This window comes from Anomaloglossus baeobatrachus, chromosome 8 (genome assembly GCF_048569485.1).
Source record: "Anomaloglossus baeobatrachus isolate aAnoBae1 chromosome 8, aAnoBae1.hap1, whole genome shotgun sequence".
In the NCBI taxonomy this organism is placed as follows: Eukaryota; Metazoa; Chordata; class Amphibia; order Anura; family Aromobatidae; genus Anomaloglossus; species Anomaloglossus baeobatrachus.
Genome location: NC_134360.1, coordinates 53,833,975 through 53,855,008, shown reverse-complemented (window position 1 = coordinate 53,855,008; position 21,034 = coordinate 53,833,975). Strand labels below are relative to the sequence as shown.

The 21,034-nt window shown below is 48.2% G+C and overlaps 1 protein-coding gene across 3 annotated transcripts in view; it reads left to right on the top strand.

Annotated features, from left to right (window-relative positions):
• The window catches only part of MGP (matrix Gla protein), a 39,973-nt gene that overhangs the window by 18,049 nt on the left and 890 nt on the right, over positions 1-21,034 (top strand). The window contains exons 1-4 of one of the 3 annotated variants that reach the window (XM_075320783.1): positions 14,565-14,582; positions 17,310-17,421; positions 19,863-19,898; positions 20,166-20,238. In XM_075320783.1, coding sequence (XP_075176898.1) covers positions 17,361-17,421; positions 19,863-19,898; positions 20,166-20,238 — 170 coding nt within the window. In that variant the 5' untranslated portion in view covers positions 14,565-14,582; positions 17,310-17,360. Of the gene's footprint in view, positions 1-14,564; positions 14,583-17,306; positions 17,422-19,862; positions 19,899-20,165; positions 20,239-21,034 lie in introns of those variants that run through there. The other 2 variants (XM_075320784.1, XM_075320785.1) reach the window with 2 other exon arrangements.

Genomic DNA, 21,034 nt, shown 5'->3' with positions numbered 1-21,034 from the left:
GAGTATTTCAGGAGAGGAATAATCTTGTGGAAGGCCATCCAGCAGCACAGAGTATTTCAGGAGAGGAATAATCTTGTGGAAGGCCATCCAGCAGCACAGAGTATTTCAGGAGAGGAATAATCTTGTGGAGGGCCATCCAGCAGCACAGAGTATTTCAGGAGAGGAATAATCTTGTGGAAAGCCATCCAGCAGCACAGAGTATTTCAGGAGAGGAATCATCTTGTGGAAGGCCATCCAGCAGCACAGAGTATTTCAGGAGAGGAATAATCTTGTGGAAGGCCATTCAGCAGCACAGAGTATTTGAGGAGAGGAATAATCTTGTGGAAGGCCATCCAGCAGCACAGAGTATTTCAGGGGAGGATTAATCTTGTGGAAGACCGTCCAGCAGCACAGAGTATTTCAGGAGAGGAATAATCTTGTGGAAAGCCATCGAGCAGCACAGAGTATTTCAGGAGAGGAATCATCTTGTGGAAAGCCATCCAGCAGCACAGAGAATTTCAGGAGAGGAATAATCTTGTGGAAGGCCATCCAGCAGCACAGAGTATTTCAGGAGAAGAATAATCTTGTGGAAGGCCATCCAGCAGCACAGAGTATTTCAGGATATATGTTTGCCAAACTTGTGGGAGGTCCAGACACTGAGAATTACATAGAAGAAGAAAGTCCAGCAGCACAGAGTATTTTAGGAAATAGGTTATTAGAACTGTAATGTGCTCAGCTCTTTGAGGGGTTGTCACGCAGCTTTCCTTGGCTCCTGAGCGGCAGATCGACCCTGTTAAACACTGATTCATCACTCTAAATAACTAATTTGGAATGTCTGGATCCCGGTAAAGCTGGGTGACCCAACTGAAGAAGCAATAATGGCAGCTGGTTGGTTGTATCAGTATTAGATATTAAAAGCTCATGATTTGCATGGAAAGTAAATCTCGCCATCGACCGGCTTCTTCTTGTGCAGATTTTTCAGGCAAGGTAAATAGATATTTTCTTTTCGCCTTTAATTTCTTCCATCTGCAATTTCCCCGGTCCAAAAAGTGGGGGAGAGCGGATAAATAAGACATAAACCACAATCTATGGAGCCCTGTGTGTGTGACCTGAGGGAACCGGACTCGGTGCCAGCGCTCGTGTAGACGGCAGTCAGAACCTCTGCCAGTCACTCACGGATGTGTCACAGACCGAGCGCCAGGAGCCACGCTGCTCCGCAAAGTGGGCGAGCGCTGCCAAACACTGAAAACCCGGGAAAAAGTCCCCCGTCCAACAGGAAATGTGCGCAGGTTATTAATGGTATCACTCCCACTATCTGCAGAAGTGATTCATGGGCATGAAGAGACGACTAATGCTAAAGTAGAAAAATATTATTTAGAATGAAAACCGGAGGAAAACTGAAGTAACCAGAAAAAGCCGATCACTGCAGTCTCCACCCGGCCACTGCCCACCTGTTCTCACTTAATGGGTCCAACATTCTGTGCTGATAAACCTCGTACTACATCCATAGAGCAGTCACAGCTCTGCTATTCCAATATAACGCTCTAAAATGTCATTATAGATCAAGAGCTGTAAGTCTGTCCACTAGAGGGAGCTCCCTGTATACAGAGATACATAAGATTCTGTCTGCAGCCACCACTAGAGGGAGCTCCCTGTATACAGAGATACATGATAAGAATCTGTCTGCAGCCACCACTAGGGGGAGTTCCCTGTATACAGAGATACATGATAAGATTCTGTCTGCAGCCACCACTAGGGGGGGCTCCCTGTATACAGAGATACATGATAAGATTCTGTCTGCAGCCACCACTAGGGGGAGCTCCCTGTATACAGAGATACATGATATGATAAGAATCTGTCTGCAGCCACCACTAGGGGGAGCTTCCTGTATACAGAGATACATGATAAGAGCCTGTCTGCAGCCGCCACTAGGGGGAGCTCCCTGTATACAGAGATACATAAGATTCTGTCTGCAGTCACCACTAGGGGGAGCTCCCTGTATACAGAGATACATGATAAGATTCTGTCTCCAGCCACCACTAGAGGGAGCTCCCTGTATACAGAGATACATGATAAGAGCCTGTCTGCAGCCACCACTAGGGGGAGCTTCCTGTATACAGAGATACATAAGATTCTGTCTGCAGTCACCACTAGGGGGAGCTCCCTGTATACAGAGATACATGATAAGATTCTGTCTCCAGCCACCACTAGAGGGAGCTCCCTGTATACAGAGATACATGATAAGATTCTGTCTGCAGCCACCACTAGGGGGAGCTCCCTGTATACAGAGATACATGATAATACTCTGTCTGCAGCCACCACTATGGGGAGCTCCCTGTATACAGAGATACATGATAAGATTCTGTCTGCAGCCACCACTAGGGGGAGCTCCCTGTATACAGAGATACATGATAAGATTCTGTCTGCAGCCACCACTATGGGGAGCTCCCTGTATACAGAGATACATGATAAGATTCTGTCTGCAGCCACCACTAGGGGGAGCCCCCTGTATACAGAGATACATGATCAGATTCTGTCTGCAGCCACCACTAGGGGGAGCTCCCTGTATACAGAGACACATGATCAGATTCTGCCTGCAGCCACCACTAGGGGGAGCTCCCTGTATACAGAGATACATGATAAGATTCTGTCTGCAGCCACCACTAGGGGGAGCTCCCTGTATACAGAGATACATGATAAGATTCTGTCTGCAGCCACCACTAGAGGGAGCCCCCTGTATACAGAGATACATGATAAGGTTCTGTCTGCAGCCACCACTAGGGGGAGCCCCCTGTATACAGAGATACATGATAAGGTTCTGTCTGCAGCCACCACTAGGGGGAGCCCCCTGTATACAGAGATACATGATAAGGTTCTGTCTGCAGCCACCACTAGGGGGAGCTCCCTGTATACAGGGGTACATGATGAGATTCTAAACGACATAGTGAAGAAGCACACTGTAAGCACTAAGCTTTGTACAAATATTGAATATGTGACATTTGGACTGCATTGCTGCCTTATAGATATACTTATAAAATACCTATCTATATACATATCTATGACAAGGCAACCAACAGCAAATATACACCGGTGATCTGATGGGTGATGGTATATACAGTATATACGCCGGTGATCTGATGGGTGTTGGTATATATATATATATATACGCTGGTGATCTGATGGGTGATGGTGTATATATATATATATATATATATATATATGCCGGTGATCTGATGGGTGATGGTATATAATATATATATACGCTGGTGATCTGATGGGTGATGGTGTATATATATATATATATATATATATATATACATACCGGTGATCTGATGGGTGATGGTATATACAGTATATACGCCGGTGATCTGATGGGTGATGGTATATACAGTATATCCACCGGTGATCTGATGGGTGTTGGTATATATATATATATATATACTAGAAGGTGGCCCGATTCTACGCATCGGGTATTCTAGAATTTACGTATTGTGTAGTTCATGTATGATTTTTGTTATATATATATATATGTTGTGTGTAGTTACCAAGTGTTTGTGTAGGCGCTGTACATGTTCTGGGTGTTGTCTGGGTGTGACGGGGGTGAGAGCGGTGTTGTATGTGTGTTGCGTTGTTTGTGGAGCGCTGTGTGTTTGTAGCGTTGTGTGTTGCGCGGTTTGTGTGTGTGTGGTGTGTTTTGGGGGGAGGTATGTTTTGTGCAATGTGTGTGTTGTGCGGTATGTGCGTATATTTGTGTGTGCCGCGGTGTTTGTGTGCAACGTTGTCTGTGTGTGTAGGTGTCTGTGTAGGGCAGTTGTTTGTGGTTCCCAGTGTGTGTGTGTGTGTGGTGTGTTGTGCACTTCCCATCGTGCTCCATCCGCCATGCTGCGCACTCCCAAACGTGCACCATCCGCCATGCTGCGCACTCCCAAACGTGCACCATCCGCCATGCTGCGCACTCCCAAACGTGCTCCATCCGCCAGGCTGCGCACTCCCAAACGTGCTCCATCCGCCATGCTTCGCACTCCCAAACGTGCTCCATCCGCCATGCTGCGCACTCCCAAACGTGCTCCATCCGCCATGCTGCGCACTCCCAAACGTGCTCCATCCGCCATGCTGCGCACTCCCAAACGTGCTCCATCCGCCATGCTGCGCACTCCCAAACGTGCTCCATCCGCCATGCTGCGCACTCCCAAACGTGCTCCATCCGCCATGCTGCGCACTCCCAAACGTGCTCCATCCGCCATGCTGCGCACTCCCAAACGTGCTCCATCCGCCATGCTGCGCACTCCCAAACGTGCTCCATCCGCCATGCTGCGCACTCCCAAACGTGCTCCATCCGCCATGCTGCGCACTCCCAAACGTGCTCCATCCGCCATGCTGCGCACTCCCAAACGTGCTCCATCCGCCATGCTGCGCACTCCCAAACGTGCTCCATCCGCCATGCTGCGCACTCCCAAACGTGCTCCATCCCCCATGCTGCGCACTCCCAAACGTGCTCCATTCCCCATGCTGCGCACTCCCAAACGTGCTCCATCCCCCATGCTGCGCACCCCTCATTGTAATCCATCCCCCATGCTGCACCAGCATCAGCCTCTCTACCCGCAGCATCAGCCTTCTGTCCCCAGCATCAGCCCGTCTCTGTCCCCAGCCTCAGCCCCTCTCTGTCCCCAGCCTCAGCCCCTCTCTGTCCCCAGCCTCAGCCCCTCTCTGTCCCCAGCCTCAGCCCCTCTCTGTCCCCAGCCTCAGCCCCTCTCTGTCCCCAGCCTCAGCCCCTCTCTGTCCCCAGCCTCAGCCCCTCTCTGTCCCCAGCCTCAGCCCTTCTCTGTCCCCAGCCTCAGCCCCTCTCTGTCCCCAGCCTCAGCCCCTCTCTGTCCCCAGCCTCAGCCCCTCTCTGTCCCCAGCCTCAGCCCCTCTCTGTCCCCAGCCTCAGCCCCTCTCTGTCCCGAGCCTCAGCCCCTCTCTGTCCCCTCCTCTGGCGACACTCACACACACGATCGCATCCACTCACACACACGATCGCATACACTCACACACACCCGATCCCGACACTCACACACACGATCGCATCCACTCACACACACGATCGCATCCACTCACACACACGATCGCATCCACTCACACACACCCGATCCCGACACACACACACCCGATCGCATACACTCACACACACAGACACTGACGATATCGCACATACGCGCTCACAGTCACAACATCCGGAGATACCACATGCTTCTGGCCATGTGATCCTCCGTCAGGTCCTGGAAGGTCACAACAGCACAGTATCGAGGCCGAGAAGCAAGGGATATCGCCGGATGCTGTGAGTGTGTGGATGCGATGTGATGTGTGTGTGAGGTGTGTGTGAGAGTGAGTGTGAGTGTGAGCTGATGTGTGTGTGTGTGTGTGTGTGCGTGTGGATCTTCCGCCGCTACAGGACCTCGATTTGCTTGTAACCATGCCAACGTATCCCGTCCCCCGCTCGCACGGGAGCCCACACCACTCCCGTGCGAGCGGGGGATGGGGGATGGGGGGGGGGGGGGAGTACAGTACTCACCCCCCTTAACAGCCGTGTCAGTTCGGGGAATGCGCGGGGGGGGAGAGGGGGGGGGGGGGGGGTACAGTACTCACCTCCGTGACAGCCCTGTCAGTTCGGGGAATGCGCGGGGGGGGGGTGGGCGGGGCCAGAGCTAACGTGCGTTGCGTGAGGGGGGCGGGGCGTGGCGTGGCCGAATTGCCAATGCCTGCAGGGTGCCGGGGCGAGAGGCCAATCTGTGGGGGGGGCGGAGGCTGGGCGAGCGGCTGGCCAATCCGTGTGGGGGCGCAGCCTGGGCGAGCGGCCAATCGGTGTGGGGGGGCGGGGCCATGGCGAGCCCAGCGGCCAATCAGCTTTGTGTCACCGTAAGGACATGTCACGGTGACACTGTCACGGTGACACAATTTTGGAGCATGACAGACAGACAGACAGACAGAATAAGGCAATTATATATATAGATACGCCGGTGATCTGATGGGTGATGGTATATACAGTATATATGTGGCGCCCCTGACCTGGTCAGGCACCACTGAGTACTGCACCCATGCTGGGGACAGTACAAAACAGGTAATCCAGAAGGCTGACCGAGGTGTGACTACACAGGCGCATAGTGATCAGGTCTCACACATTTACCTTTGAGAGGACCCCTGGGGATCCCAGGAGGGGGCGAAGCCTCCATCTCCACTCGAGGGGTGTGGTAGAGAGCCTGGTTGCTAGGTGACGTAGGCAAGAACAGGAGAGGAGGGAAGAGTGAGCCGAGGACAGTTGAGTGGTGAAGTTCAGGGAGGGCAGAAGCAGACCCTGTAGCTCTGCACAATTCTGACAACGTACGCGCAGTGACTACCGACGGGGGAGAACGGTCACTTGGTAGTGCTGCCCGAAATCCACACACGGCTAAAGAGAGAGCAACGGAGTGGAAAGTAAGGAGACTGTCAGGGAGATACCAGGCCCAAACGGGTAACAGGTCCCAGTGCAGGGATAGATCCACCTGTCCTTTGCCAAACCTGCATGAGGGGGCACTTTACACCCCCAAGACAACACCACAGAGTCCGCAGCCACGTAGCCAAAGTGAGGGCCCATAGCTCACAGGAGGCAAGCAGCCGGAGTGACCTGGTCCAGGCTACAAGCAAACGGGCCAAAAGAAGGGGAGAGAGGCACCAGCAACTTCCCTGGGCGACCCCAGCAGGGCTTCAAGCAGGGGTTACCCCAAAACACAACAGGCTAAGGAAGGCGAGTTGGTAGCCACCCTCACCAGTCAGCCTGAAGGACACCTGGTTCCAGCCTGGTTCATCCCAGCTACGCCCGGGTTACTCACCCTGCCACCATCAGTGAGTAAAAACCCCTGAAAGACATCCTGCTTGTGCGTGTGAGTCATTCTGCGACTTGTAGTTCCACACACCTACATGGGACCCTGGGGCATGCCTCACTCTCAGGAGGCTATTACAACTGACTGCACCTACTATCAGCCCCAGGCACCACTAACCTGCAGTGGCGGTCTCCACTGACCGCAATTCTGAGAGTGGCGTCACGACAATCAAAATAGAGGATTTCCTACCTGTGACAAGATCCAGCCGCGTGGAGTCCCTGAAGGTAATGCGCCGCTGCACCGACACCGAGCCTCGGGGCCTCACCCATCTGGCGTCACGAACAGGATAAGGACTAGACCTGTTCAGACAGGTGACCATGTGCCTGGGCGGTCCGCTTGGAAAATTGGAAGCGCCGCCATATTGCCACCATGAAAAGCGCGCTGAAAAACAACAGCAGCCCGCGCTGGGAGAAGTTACCGCCCACGAAGAGGTGTGGCTACCCAGAGATCCCCTGAAGGGTCCTGGCCTCGCGAGTGTTGAGGGCGGAGGCGTTCAGAGACGTCGGGAAAGAAAGGGAGCCAGAAGCCTGCTACTAGAAGAAGGAGACGCAGAGGAAATGGCGTCTGAACGCAGAGACCCAGAACCAGGCTCCGCTGCCTGGTGGTATCGGGAACTTGCCCAGTTTTGCGACCAACTGGAGGCCAGGGTCGTATGGCAGATCAGCGAGGGACGTACGGAGCTTCTGGAGATGGCTGCAGCGGTTCAGGCCTATGAGAGGGGAACCGCACGACGAGTGCCAGACCGAGCGGCGACGACTCAGACCCCGATGATGTTACCGATGGGTGAGTCCTGTGTTACCCCTGTCAGCGCGAGTGCCCCGACCCCTGCTGCCATGCCCGCGGTCCCTGGAGAGATGCCCGGCGCGGCGACGCTGAATCAGGCCACAGCCACGCCAGGTGCGGCCCGCCGAGCCCAGGCCGCCGCAACGATGCCCAGCCCGGCCCGCAAAGATCCGGCTGCCACCGCGACCCTCCTCCACACCGCAGGTGCGGCCCGCCAAGGACCGGCTGCAGCTGCGACGCCAATCCAGGCTGCAGAAGCGCCCAGCCCGGCCCGCACAGATCCCATCGCAGCTGCGACGCCAATCCAGGCCGCCGCAGCGATGCCCTGCTCGGCCCGCCAAGACCAGGCCGCTGCCACGCCAGGCTCGGCCCGCCAAGACCAGGCCGCTGCCACGCCAGGCTCGGCCCGCCAAGACCAGGCCGCTGCCACGCCAGGCTCGGCCCGCCAAGACAAGACTGTACAATTATTTACCCCGGCCTGCCAGGTCAGAGCAGACACCGCTCCCCAGCCCAAGGAAGTCCCTGCTAGGAAGTCCCTGCTGGGGGAGGACCCCGAATACTGGAGGCTGAAGGCTGAGCTAGAGGCCCACTTCCCAAAGGAGATGGTGGACCGGTATCTGCTCCCTCCGCATACTCACAGGAAGACTCCTGCAACATTCATGCCAAAGGGTCCCCCGCCCTGGCCTGCTGATGAAAATCCATCCCTAGCGCTGCCACAAGAGGAGTGCCCAGAAGAACTAAGGGGGAGGGGAGGCCAGGAAGCTGAGAAGCTGACCCCAGAGCCCTCAGCAGTGGATGTAGCACCAGTCCAAGAGCCAGAGATGCTGCCGTACTCCCGCTGGGATGAAGAGGGCCCGACATCCTCCGCTGAGGAAGATTTGTCCAGATACCTCACCTGGGAGCCTGCAAGCGGTGAGGTGGCAGCCAGGCAGGACCCAGCCCGCAGGACACGGCGCCGCAGCAGGACAAGGGATCCACCTGCACAGCAGTCTCCCGAGGAGAAGGACGAGGTCACGGCCAGAGACTTAGAGGAAAAGCGGTCCTTGAGAAGGGCCAAATCGCAGGTCAGAGGCCCACTTTGTCGAGGAGTTGTAGAAGACTTCAGTCTAAGGTCTGGATATGGCTTTATAGTAGCACCTGGTGTAAAAGAGGGCATCTTTGTGAACAGAAGGGATGTTAGAGCACATTTACCTAGAGGACATCCAGGAAGAAACCTACAGATAGGAGACCCAGTAGAATTTACAAAACACCAAGGAGAACGCGGATGGTACGCACTAGATGTCACACCCTGCCCCAGAAATCCCTACAGTAAACCTGCTATCTCAACAACAGAAGATGAGGATACAGAAAAAGAAACAGACGACAGAAACATAGAAAATGTCAGGTGCCAAAGCCCAATAGGCAAAAGCCCTGGTGGAATGGAGTAGAGAAAAGTAAAGAAAACTACAGCAGTTTGAAAAGTTTTGCAACGTTCAAGTTTAAGCACGTGCCCACATGAACTTGTGTGAGAAACCCTTTTTGCACTTTAACCCATGAACCTTAAGGCTATGAACTGGCTATAGCCACAAACTCTCGCAGTGTTTATAGTTACCCCAGAGGTACAACCACTACCAGGGAGCACGCCTGTTTATGGGGCCTGGCTCTCCACCACAAAGAGGGTACCTGGTCAGCACCAACTGTGGAGGCCGCCTCTACATCCTGCCAGAAGAGGCTGAAGGCGCGGCTCCACCAGGCCAGGTATACCCTGAAACCACCAGACCATGAAAGCCGCCTCTACATCCTGCCAGAAGTGGCTGAAGGCGCGGCCAACGGGAGAGGCAGATGGGAAGAAAGGTCTGGGGAAGCTGATGGCCCAGACCTGGTTACCAAAAGAAACCGGTGACCTGCCGCCTGAGAGGGTTTAGGGTGGGTTAACGGACTTGTGGGTGGAGGGTGGTGATGTATGGTACCTGATGGTTTTAAAACGTTTTACCATGTTTTACTGTTTTACGCATTTTAAAATGTTGTCTTGCAGCCCGGGGACGTGCTGGTGATAACTAAGGGGGAATGTGGCGCCCCTGACCTGGTCAGGCACCACTGAGTACTGCACCCATGCTGGGGACAGTACAAAACAGGTAATCCAGAAGGCTGACCGAGGTGTGACTACACAGGCGCATAGTGATCAGGTCTCACACATTTACCTTTGAGAGGACCCCTGGGGATCCCAGGAGGGGGCGAAGCCTCCATCTCCACTCGAGGGGTGTGGTGGAGAGCCTGGTTGCTAGGTGACGTAGGCAAGAACAGGAGAGGAGGGAAGAGTGAGCCGAACACAGTTGAGTGGTGAAGTTCAGGGAGGGCAGAAGCAGACCCTGTAGCTCTACACAATTCTGACAACGTACGCGCAGTGACTACCGACGGGGGAGAACGGTCACTTGGTAGTGCTGCCCGAAATCCACACACGGCTAAAGAGAGAGCAACGGAGTGGAAAGTAAGGAGACTGTCAGGGAGATACCAGGCCCAAACGGGTAACAGGTCCCAGTGCAGGGATAGATCCACCTGTCCTTTGCCAAACCTGCATGAGGGGGCACTTTACACCCCCAAGACAACACCACAGAGTCCGCAGCCACGTAGCCAAAGTGAGGGCCCATAGCTCACAGGAGGCAAGCAGCCGGAGTGACCTGGTCCAGGCTACAAGCAAACGGGCCAAAAGAAGGGGAGAGAGGCACCAGCAACTTCCCTGGGCGACCCCAGCAGGGCTTCAAGCAGGGGTTACCCCAAAACACAACGGGCTAAGGAAGGCAAGTTGGTAGCCACCCTCACCAGTCAGCCTGAAGGACACCTGGTTCCAGCCTGGTTCATCCCAGCTACGCCCGGGTTACTCACCCTGCCACCATCAGTGAGTAAAAACCCCTGAAAGACATCCTGCTTGTGCGTGTGAGTCATTCTGCGACTTGTAGTTCCACACACCTACACGGGACCCTGGGGCATGCCTCACTCTCAGGAGGCTATTACAACTGACTGCACCTACTATCAGCCCCAGGCACCCCTGACCTGCAGTGGCGGTCTCCACTGACCGCAATTCTGAGAGTGGCGTCACGACAATCAAAATAGAGGATTTCCTACCTGTGACAAGATCCAGCCGCGTGGAGTCCCTGAAGGTAATGCGCCGCTGCACCGACACCGAGCCTCGGGGCCTCACATATACACCGGTGATCTGATGGGTGTTGGTATATATATATATACGCCGGTGATCTGATGGGTGATGGTATATACAGTATATACACCGGTGATCTGATGGGTGTTGGTATATATATATATATACGCCGGTGATCTGATGGGTGATGGTATATACAGTATACACGCCGGTGATCTGATGGGTGATGGTATATACAGTATATACGCCAGTAATTACAGCACATTATATGCTCTGTCCGGCAGATGTGTTATATGTGACTTCTGATCTCAGTAGGAAGTCCGTGAATTGCTGACATTGGGAAATCTGACATTTCTGTGTGTTGTGTAACATGTATAGGGATGAATGTTCCGTGCGCTGCATTTACCTCGTGTTTATATGTGAAGAGAACAGAACGTGATTCATTCCGGGGTAAACAGAACATTCAGATGCCAAAAGTTATGGGTCAGAGCGGAGCTAACATTGGGGTGATGGGTTTGTGCATTTTAATGACTGCAACCATTAGATGTTCAAAGTCATATACAAAAAGCAGATGTTATGTCATTAACATACAAACTGCCCCAAAAGAGACTGTTCTGTTGTTGCTGTTTATTATGGTCACTGTAAGCTGCATTACATAAAGATTAGATAACCAGGTAATGTATCAGCATCAGCTTATCATCTATTACTGCTGACAACCAGCCTGTATACCATGTGTGCCAGGTTGTCAGCCACGCCCCCTGGTGATGGCATCACTGATACAGTTAAGTCCAAAAATATTTGGATGGTGACACAAGTTTTGTCAATTTAGCTGTTCCCAAAACATATTCAAGACCCAGGTGTAATCTAATATATAAAGCTGAGTGTGTGTGTATATATATATATATATATGTGTGTGTGTCCGCTAAAGGAATCTGTACCGTCGCATTTACAATCATACAATCACAAAATTTTGCACAGATGCCCCATGTGACTCAAGGGGAGTCATAGACTATATTTTGACGGGAAAATTTAACCCAGCGCTTCACAGTTACTCTAGAAAAAACTGCCATTAAACTGAATGGAGGTGTGAGCTACAGGCTATTAATAGCAACTGTCAGTGGTTGCTATAGGAACAAAATAAACTGTTAGTATAAGAAGCTTATGTGTGAGGTAATGAGATGTGTCAGTGGGGAGACGGATAGAGACAGACAGAAAGAGACAGAGACAGACAGAGAGAGACAGAGAGAGGGAGACAGGGAAACAGAGGACAGACAGATAGGGAAAGAGACAGAGAGAGAGAGACAGACAGTCAAAGACACAGACAGAGGCAGACAGACAGACAAACGGGACAAGAAGCAGAGAGACAGACAGAGACAGACAGGGAAAGAAACAGAGACAAGGAAAGAGACAAGGAAAGAGACAAGGAAAGAGACAAGGAAAGAGACAAGGAAAGAGACAAGGAAAGAGACAAGGAAAGAGATAGGGAAAGAGACAGAGACAAGGAAAAAGACAGGGAAAGAGACAGAGACAAGGAAAAAGACAGGGAAAGAGACAGACAAGGAAAGAGACAGGGAAAGAGACAGAGACAGACGAAGAAAGAGACAGAGATAGACGGGGAAAGAGACAGACGGTGAAAGAGATTGACAGACACAGAGATAAAGACAGACAGACACATAGAGAAAGACAGAGAGACTAATACAGAGACAGAGACAGACGACCATAGACAGACAGACAGATGGACAGACAGAGACAGACGGACAGAGACAGACGAAGATGGGAGACAGACAGAAAGAGAGTTACTATCCCAGGCAACGCCCGGGTACTACAGCTAGTATATATATATATATATATATATATATATATAATGTAATGAAGGGCTGGTTAGGCAGAGTATTTAGTAATAAATATACAAATGCTGGTGGGTTGGGGGGCATGGGGGACCAATGTCAGGTTCACTTGATCACTTGAAAGTGTAGACTCTCACCTTTAGTTTTAGGATATTCAGAACCCAATTGGAATAAGGGTTTAGGAATTACAGCTCTTTAATATATAGCAGATTTTTTACAAATGTAATTTAACAATTATCTCAAAAGCTCTTTAATGTGCTGAATGGACTATTCCCTCATTAATCCATCACCAATTAAGATAATAAAAGGTCTGGAGCTGATTCCAGGTGCGGCATTTGCATTTGGAAGCTGATTCTGTGAGCGCACAACATGCAGTAAAACTCTCAATGGAAGAGAAACAGACCATCAGTAGTCTGAAAAAAAGAAGAAATCCATCATAGAGATAGCAGAAATGTGAGGAGCGACCAAATCAACAGTTTCGTACATCTGCAAAAGAAAAGATAGCACTGGTGAGCTGGTAACTCAAAAACGCCTGGATATTCACGGAAGACAACACTGGTGGATCATCGCTGAATTCCTTCCATGGTGAAGAAAATGCCTTCACAGCATCCACCCAAGTGAAGAACACTCTCCAGGCAGTCTGTGTTTAAGTATCTAAGTCCTCCATAAAGAGAAGACTTCATAAGATCAGATACAGAGGGGTCACCACAAGGTGCAAACCATTAATCAGCCTTAAAAATAGAAAGACCAGATTAGACTTTGCCCCAAAAAAACATCTAAAGAAGTCGCCCAGCTCTGGAAAAGCAGAAGAGGACAGGTGAGACTAAGATCAACCTGTACCAGAATGATGGGGAAAAGAAAGTCTGAAGGAGGCTTGGAACGACTCCGGATCCAAAGCACAGCACGTCCTCTGTAACATATGGCTGAGGCAGTGTGATGGCCGGGCATGCAGGGCTCCTAATGGCCATAGGGCACTAGTGGTTATTGATGATGTGACTGAAGACAGAAGCAGCCGGATGAATTCTGCAATGTACAGGGCGAGACTTTCTGCTCAGAGTCAACCAAATGCAGGAAGGTTGATTGGACGGCGCTTTACAGACAGATGGACAATGACCCAAAACATCCTGCGAAAGCAAAGAAGAGGAATATTCTGCAATGGCTGAGTCTTCACCAGATCTCTTCCGCATCGAGCTGCATCTCACATGATTAAGACAAGACATAAGACAGATACAAGCAACTGAAGTCACCGCAGTAAAAGGCGGCAAAGCCTCCCTTAGGAAGAAACCAGCGATGGTGACGTCCATGGATTCCAGACTTCAGGCCGTCATTGCTACAAAGGATTCTCTACAAAGGATCAAAAAGGAACAATTTATGGTAAAGTTAATTTATCCAATTATTTTTGAGCCCCTGAAATGAGGAGACTTTGTAGAAAAATGGCTGCAAATTCCTAAACATTTCCTAAGATATTTATATTTAACCCCTGAAAGTCTCCACTTCAATTGCACATCATTTGTTTCTTTTTAAATAAAAATTAGTGTCCTGCAGAGCTGAAATCACAAAGCTGAAATATTTCTGGACGTAATTGTAAAATATAATAACATTTCTATTTTAGTCCATGAGAGATGAGCTTGGTCGTCCCTGTAAATCTGCTGAACATAACTTATACATATAACATATTCCAATATCAGCGCTTTAAGAACCTGTGACTTTCCAAGCATTTCCTCCACCTTCGCCCCCATCAGTGTCATTACAGGGTCTGCGGCCAATTAAGGACCATATGTGGTTTATGTCTGAGATTTCCTCCAGAAGGGAAGGAAGTGTAAAGACTGAGGTAAGATCTGAATGATCGGGAGGAAAACATGAAGGGGTTGGAGGTGGACGTTCATTATAAATACCCCTCTCATCCAGACATTTCCTCACCAGTCCCAGCGGAGACCCAGACTGGTGAGTATTATACACTAGAGAGCATAATCTTATACACTATTCTCATAATATTATACACTATTCTCATAATAACATTAACTGCTGTTAGGTGACAGTGATATTTCCAATAAAAGAGATGTACTGGCTCAGTAGTTACGTGCACTGACCCTAGATCCAGAATCACTTTAGTTATCTGATCAGTTATATTGACTATTTCCAGAGTCTTCCAAAATAGCAGACATCTCTATTATTATGTGATGTGTCTGATGTAGAGGAGGAGCTGGTTCAGTGGTTACGTGCACTGACCCTAGATCCAGAATCACTTTAGTTATCTGATCAGTTATATTGATTATTTCCAGAGTCTTCCAAAATAGCAGACATCTCTATTATTATGTGATGTGTCTGATAATGTAGATGAGAAGCTGGCTCAGTGGTTATGTGCACTGACCCTAGATCCAGAACCACTTTAGTTATCTGATCAGTTATATTGATTATTTCCAGAGTCTTCCAAAATAGCAGACATCTCTATTATTATGTGATGTGTCTGATAATGTAGAGGAGAAGCTGGTTCAGTGGTTACGTGCACTGACCCTAGATCCAGAATCACTTTAGTTATCTGATAAGTTATATTGATTATTTCCAGAGTCTACCAAAATAGCAGACATCTCTACTATGTGATGTGTCTGATAATATAGATGAGAAGCTGGCTCAGTGGTTACATGCATTGACCCTAGCCAGAATAGCTTTAGTTATCTGATCAGTTATATTAATTATTTCCAGAGTATTCCATAATTGCAGACATATCTATTATTATGCAATGTGTCTGATAATGTAGAGGAGAAGCTGACTCAGTGGTTACATGCACTGACCCTAGATCCAGAATCACTTTAGTTATCTGATCAAATATATTGATTATTTCCAGAGTCTACCAAAATAGCAGACATCTCTACTATGTGATGTGTCTGATAATATAGATGAGAAGCTGGCTCAGTGGTTACGTGCATTGACCCTAGCCAGAATAGCTTTAGTTATCTGATCAGTTATATTAATTATTTCCAGAGTATTCCATAATAGCAGACATATCTATTATTATGCAATGTGTCTGATAATGTAGAGGAGAAGCTGACTCAGTGGTTACATGCACTGACCCTAGATCCAGAATCACTTTAGTTATATGATCAGTTATATTGATTTTTTCAGCAGACATCTCTACTATTTGATGTGCCTGATAATGTAGATGATAAGCTGGCTCAGTGGCTATGTGCACTGACCCTAGATCCAGAATCACTTTAGTTATCTGATCCGTTATATTGATTATCTCCAGAGTCTTCCATAATATCAGACATATCTATTATTATGTCACAAGTCTGATAATGTAGATGGGAAGATGGCTCAGTGGTTACATGCACCTGATAACATCTGAAATCTTGTAGCCAATATTTAAGCTATTGATAATTTATTCTTTTAGTCTTATTAATATATTGAGGCGAGCCAGGTATGAGGCAGATGAGACCTCTGTGATTTGGGGAAGGGGAGAATCATATGTAAAAAAAATGACGTTTCTACAGGACAGACAAAAATATCCAGAGGGAGAAGGTCCCAGTAAATTGGATGTAAAGTGCAATTTCCTGCTCTGGAAATTGTGGACTTGAGCATCAGGTAGAATGGATATGAATGTAGCCGAGGCGGTTCCGCACCCCGAGGGGCTGAATTCATATCCATAGACAGGTTGGGTTTAACCATTTCATTACCAGCATGCTTTTGTTTATAAAATAAAGGCAGTTTATAATGAGAAGGAAACTTCTAAGGCCAATTTGTTATGTCGTTTGCACTTTTTGGTGTTGTTTACATGTCTTTTATTATTTTTTGTTATATTTGCGTCTTTTTGTGCTTTTGTTTTTTTGTGGTTTATTGATTCATCAATTGTGACTTTTGCCTGAAATTTTGGTGCATTTTTTTTTTTTGCAGAATATTTAAAAACAAAAATAAATATTTTTTTTAAAATTATTTTGCACAAACTTTATGAACCGTGTGCCCATTTTTGTGCAAAAAAAAGTCAGTGGAAAAAAGAAAAGTGACGTAAAGAAAACCCAAATGATGAATCGGACCTTCAGGGTACCTTTTTTTTTCACCATTCTGTTTGCTGTCAGTAAATGAAGACGCTCTTATCCTGTGCATCGGCTCAGTGGTTATGTGCACTGACCCTAGATCCAAAATTATACTGATTCAGATATATATATATATATATATATATATATATATATATATATATGCTCCCGGCTGATACATTGTAACAAACTGTCAATTTTGTGTTCACAGGGCACGTAATGGGTTTCTGCCTCTGAATCTAACCTAGAGTGTTCTCATTCACTGACAGCAAGCAGAGATGTTGAAAAGGACAAGTAATTGAAAGATTTGAAAGTTGCAGAGCTTTCATTTATACTATGAATCACTATATAACACAGGGTAAACCCTAATTGTTTTATGGGGTACAAGGGGTGGCAAGAATTAGCAGGTCATGGAGCTCCTGGGAGTTGTAGTGCGCCTCCACGAGTTTATACACTTGTTTCTTTCACAGTGTCATATAATATTTTTCACCTTTTGGTATTTTTGTCACCGTGCCCCCGGCCGCCCCCCACCCTGGTATGACTGTGCCAGCACATACCTCTCGGCTCTCTTGGTACCGCCCTCCCCAGATGTTGGGTTTTATAGTAGCTCCGCAGTAATTACTCCTTATATCTCCAGCAGAAGCTTTCCTTGTGGTAAGTGGAGAAGGAAAAACACACAAGACAAGTCAGCATGAAGACCCTGGCACTGCTCCTGGTCGTGGCACTGGCCACTGCGGTCACCCTCGCATACGGTACTGATTATTTATTTGATTTCTTCGAAGGAAAAACTGCAAATTATCTAAATATTAGAACGTCTGGGAAAATAGAGAGTGAGGGCTGTAGGAAAGGTGCACAGAAGCCATAGACGGGATATAGGCTGATGTAACCTGAGACATATACAGGACACAGGCTGCTGTAACCTGAGCCATAAGCAGAATATAGGCTACTATACAGGCTGCTGTAACCAGAGCCATAGACGGGATATAGGCTGATGTAACCTGAGACATTATACAGGACACAGGCTGCTGTAACCTGAGCCATAAGCAGAATATAGGCTACTATACAGACTGCTGTAACCAGGACCATACACAGGACACAGGCTGCTGTAACCAGAGCCATAGACGGGATATAGGCTGATGTAACCTGAGACATTATACAGGACACAGGCTGCTGTAACCTGAGCCATAAGCAGAATATAGGCTACTATACAGGCTGCTGTAACCAGGACCATACACAGGACACAGGCTGCTGTAACCAGAGCCATAGACAGGATATAAGCTACGGCAGTCTTAGACAGAATTCAGGCTGCTGTAAACAGAACCATAGACAGGACACAGGCTGCTGTAACCTAAACATTAAAATAGACACAGGCTGCTATAAAGAGATCCATAGACAGGACACAGGCTGCTGTAACCTGAGCCATAGACAGGACATAGGCTGCTGTAACCTGAGCCATAGACAGGACACAGGCTGCTATAAAGAGATCCATAGACAGGACACAGGCTGCTGTAACCTGAGCCATAGACAGGACATAGGCTGCTGTAACCTGAGCCATAGACAGGACATAGGCTGCTGTAACCTGAGCCATAGATAGGACACAGGCTGCTGTAACCTGAGACATAAGCAGGATATAGACTACTGCAGTCAGAGACATGATACAGGCTGCTGTAACCAGAGCCATAGACAGGACACAGGCTTCTGTAACCTGAGCCATAAACATATGATACAGGCTGCTGTAAACAGATCAATAGACATGATACAGGCTGCTGTAAACAGAAGCATAGACAGGACACAGGCTGCTGTAACCTGAGCCATAGATAGGACACAGGCTGCTGTAACCTGAGCCATAGATAGGACACAGGCTGCTGTAACCTGAGACATAAGCAGGATATAGACTACTGCAGTCAGAGACATGATACAGGCTGCTGTAACCAGAGCCATAGACAGGACACAGGCTTCTGTAACCTGAGCCATAAACATATGATACAGGCTGCTGTAAACAGATCAATAGACATGATACAGGCTGCTGTAAACAGAAGCATAGACAGGACACAGGCTGCTGTAACCTGAGCCATAGATAGGACACAGGCTGCTGTAACCTGAGCCATAGATAGGACACAGGCTGCTGTAACCTGAGACATAAGCAGGATATAGACTACTGCAGTCAGAGACATGATACAGGCTGCTGTAACCAGAGCCATAGACAGGACACAGGCTGCTGTAACTTGAGCCATAAACATATGATACAGGCTGCTGTAAACAGATCCATAGACAGGATACAGGCTGCTGTAAACAGAAGCATAGACAGGACACAGGCTGCTCTAACCTGAGCCATAAACATATGATACAGGCTGCTGTAACCTGAGCCATAAACATATGATACAGGGTGCTGTAAACAGAACCATAGACAGGATACAGGCTGCTGTAACCTGAGCCATAAACATATGATACAGGCTGCTGTAAACAGAACCATAGACAAGATACAGGCTGCTGTAAACAGAAGCATAGACAGGACACAGGTTGCTGTAACCAGAACCATAGATAGGATACAGGCTGCTGTAACCAGAACCATACACAGGACACAGGCTACTGCAGTTAGAGACATTACACAGGATACTGTAAACAGAACCATAAATAGGACACAGGCTGCTGTAGTCAAAGAAATAAAGTAGATACAGGCTGCTGTAAACAGAACTATAGACAAGACACAGGCTGCTGTAAACAGAACCATAGACAGGATACAAGCTGCTGTAACCAGAACCATAAAGTAGATACAGGCTGCTGTAACCAGAGCCATAGACAGGATACAGGCTGCTGTAAACAGAACCATAGACAGGATATACATGATACAGGCTTCTGTAACTAGATTAATACACAGCACATAGGCTGCTGTAACAGGAGGCATAGACATTACACAGGCTGCTGTAACCAGATCTATAGACAGAATACAGGCTGCTGTAACCTGAACCATAAATAGGATACAGGCTGCTGTAACGAGAACTATACACAGGATGCATGCTGCTGTAACCTGAGCCATACATATAGGATACAAGCTGCCGTAAATAGAACCTAACAGGATACAGGCTGCTGTACACAGAAACATAGAGAAGATACCTGTTACTGTAACCAGACGCATAGACAGAATACAGGCTGCTACTTACAAGTAACAGTGACACTTTTCTTTCTCATCTAGACTCATATGAAAGCCACGAGTCCTATGAACGCTATGGTAAGAACTCCTTTTAGTTTACAAAATATAGATGAAAGAAAGGTTTCTGGATTCCTGCTTGTACCAGGAGGTTTGTTACAGTGTTTCAGTGTAGAAAAGTGTTTGTAATGTAAACCTTGCTCTCTTACATATGCCCGATCTCTACATGCTCTATCTCCCCCATCTACCTCCGCTGTCTCAGGTCTCTACCTTCTTTCTCTGGTTTTTTCTCTTCTGTCTTTCTTAGTCTTGTATTTTCTTACACATTAATGTGATATTTTTCTGCAGATCCGTTTGTTAGCTCAAGACATGCCAACTCCTTCATGCCCTCCCAGCAACGGAACGTGCGACTGGCTGACCGGTAAGGAGAACGTCAGCATAGAATAATCCGACCATCTGCAGTGACACGCAGACGAACCACAAATATACTATTCAGTGAATGCAGAGGATTTTACCAGTGTTACTCCAGTCACTCCCAGAGCTGCAGTCACTATTCTGCTGTTACAAAATGTCTTATCCTCCAGAGCTGCAGTCACTATTCTGCTGTTACATCATGTCTTATTTTCCAGTCATCTCCAGAGCTGCACTCAATATTCTACTATTATATCATGTCTTATCCTCTTCCTCCAGAGCTGCAGCCCCTATTTTGCTATTCCATCACATCTTATACTCCAGAGCTGCACTCATTATTCTACTATTATGTCATGTCTTATCCTCCTCACCTCCAGAGCTGCAGTCACTATTCTGCTATTACATGATGTCTTGTACTCCAGAGCTGCAGTCACTATTCTGCTATTACATCATGTCTTGTACTCCAGAGCTGCAGTCACTATTCTGCTATTACATCATGTCTTGTACTCCAGAGCTGCAGTCACTATTCTGCTATTACATCATGTCTTGTACTCCAGAGCTGCAGTCACTATTCTGATGTTACAAAATGTCTTGTACTCCAGAGCTGCAGTCACTATTCTGATGTTACAAAATGTCTTATCCTCCAGAGCTGCAGTTACTATTCTGCTGTTACAGCATGTCTTATCCTCCAGAGCTGCAGTCACTATTCTGCTGTTATATCATGTCTTATACTCCAGTCATCTCCAGAGCTGCACTCAATATTCTACTATTATATCATGTCTTATCCTCCTCATCTCCAGAGCTAC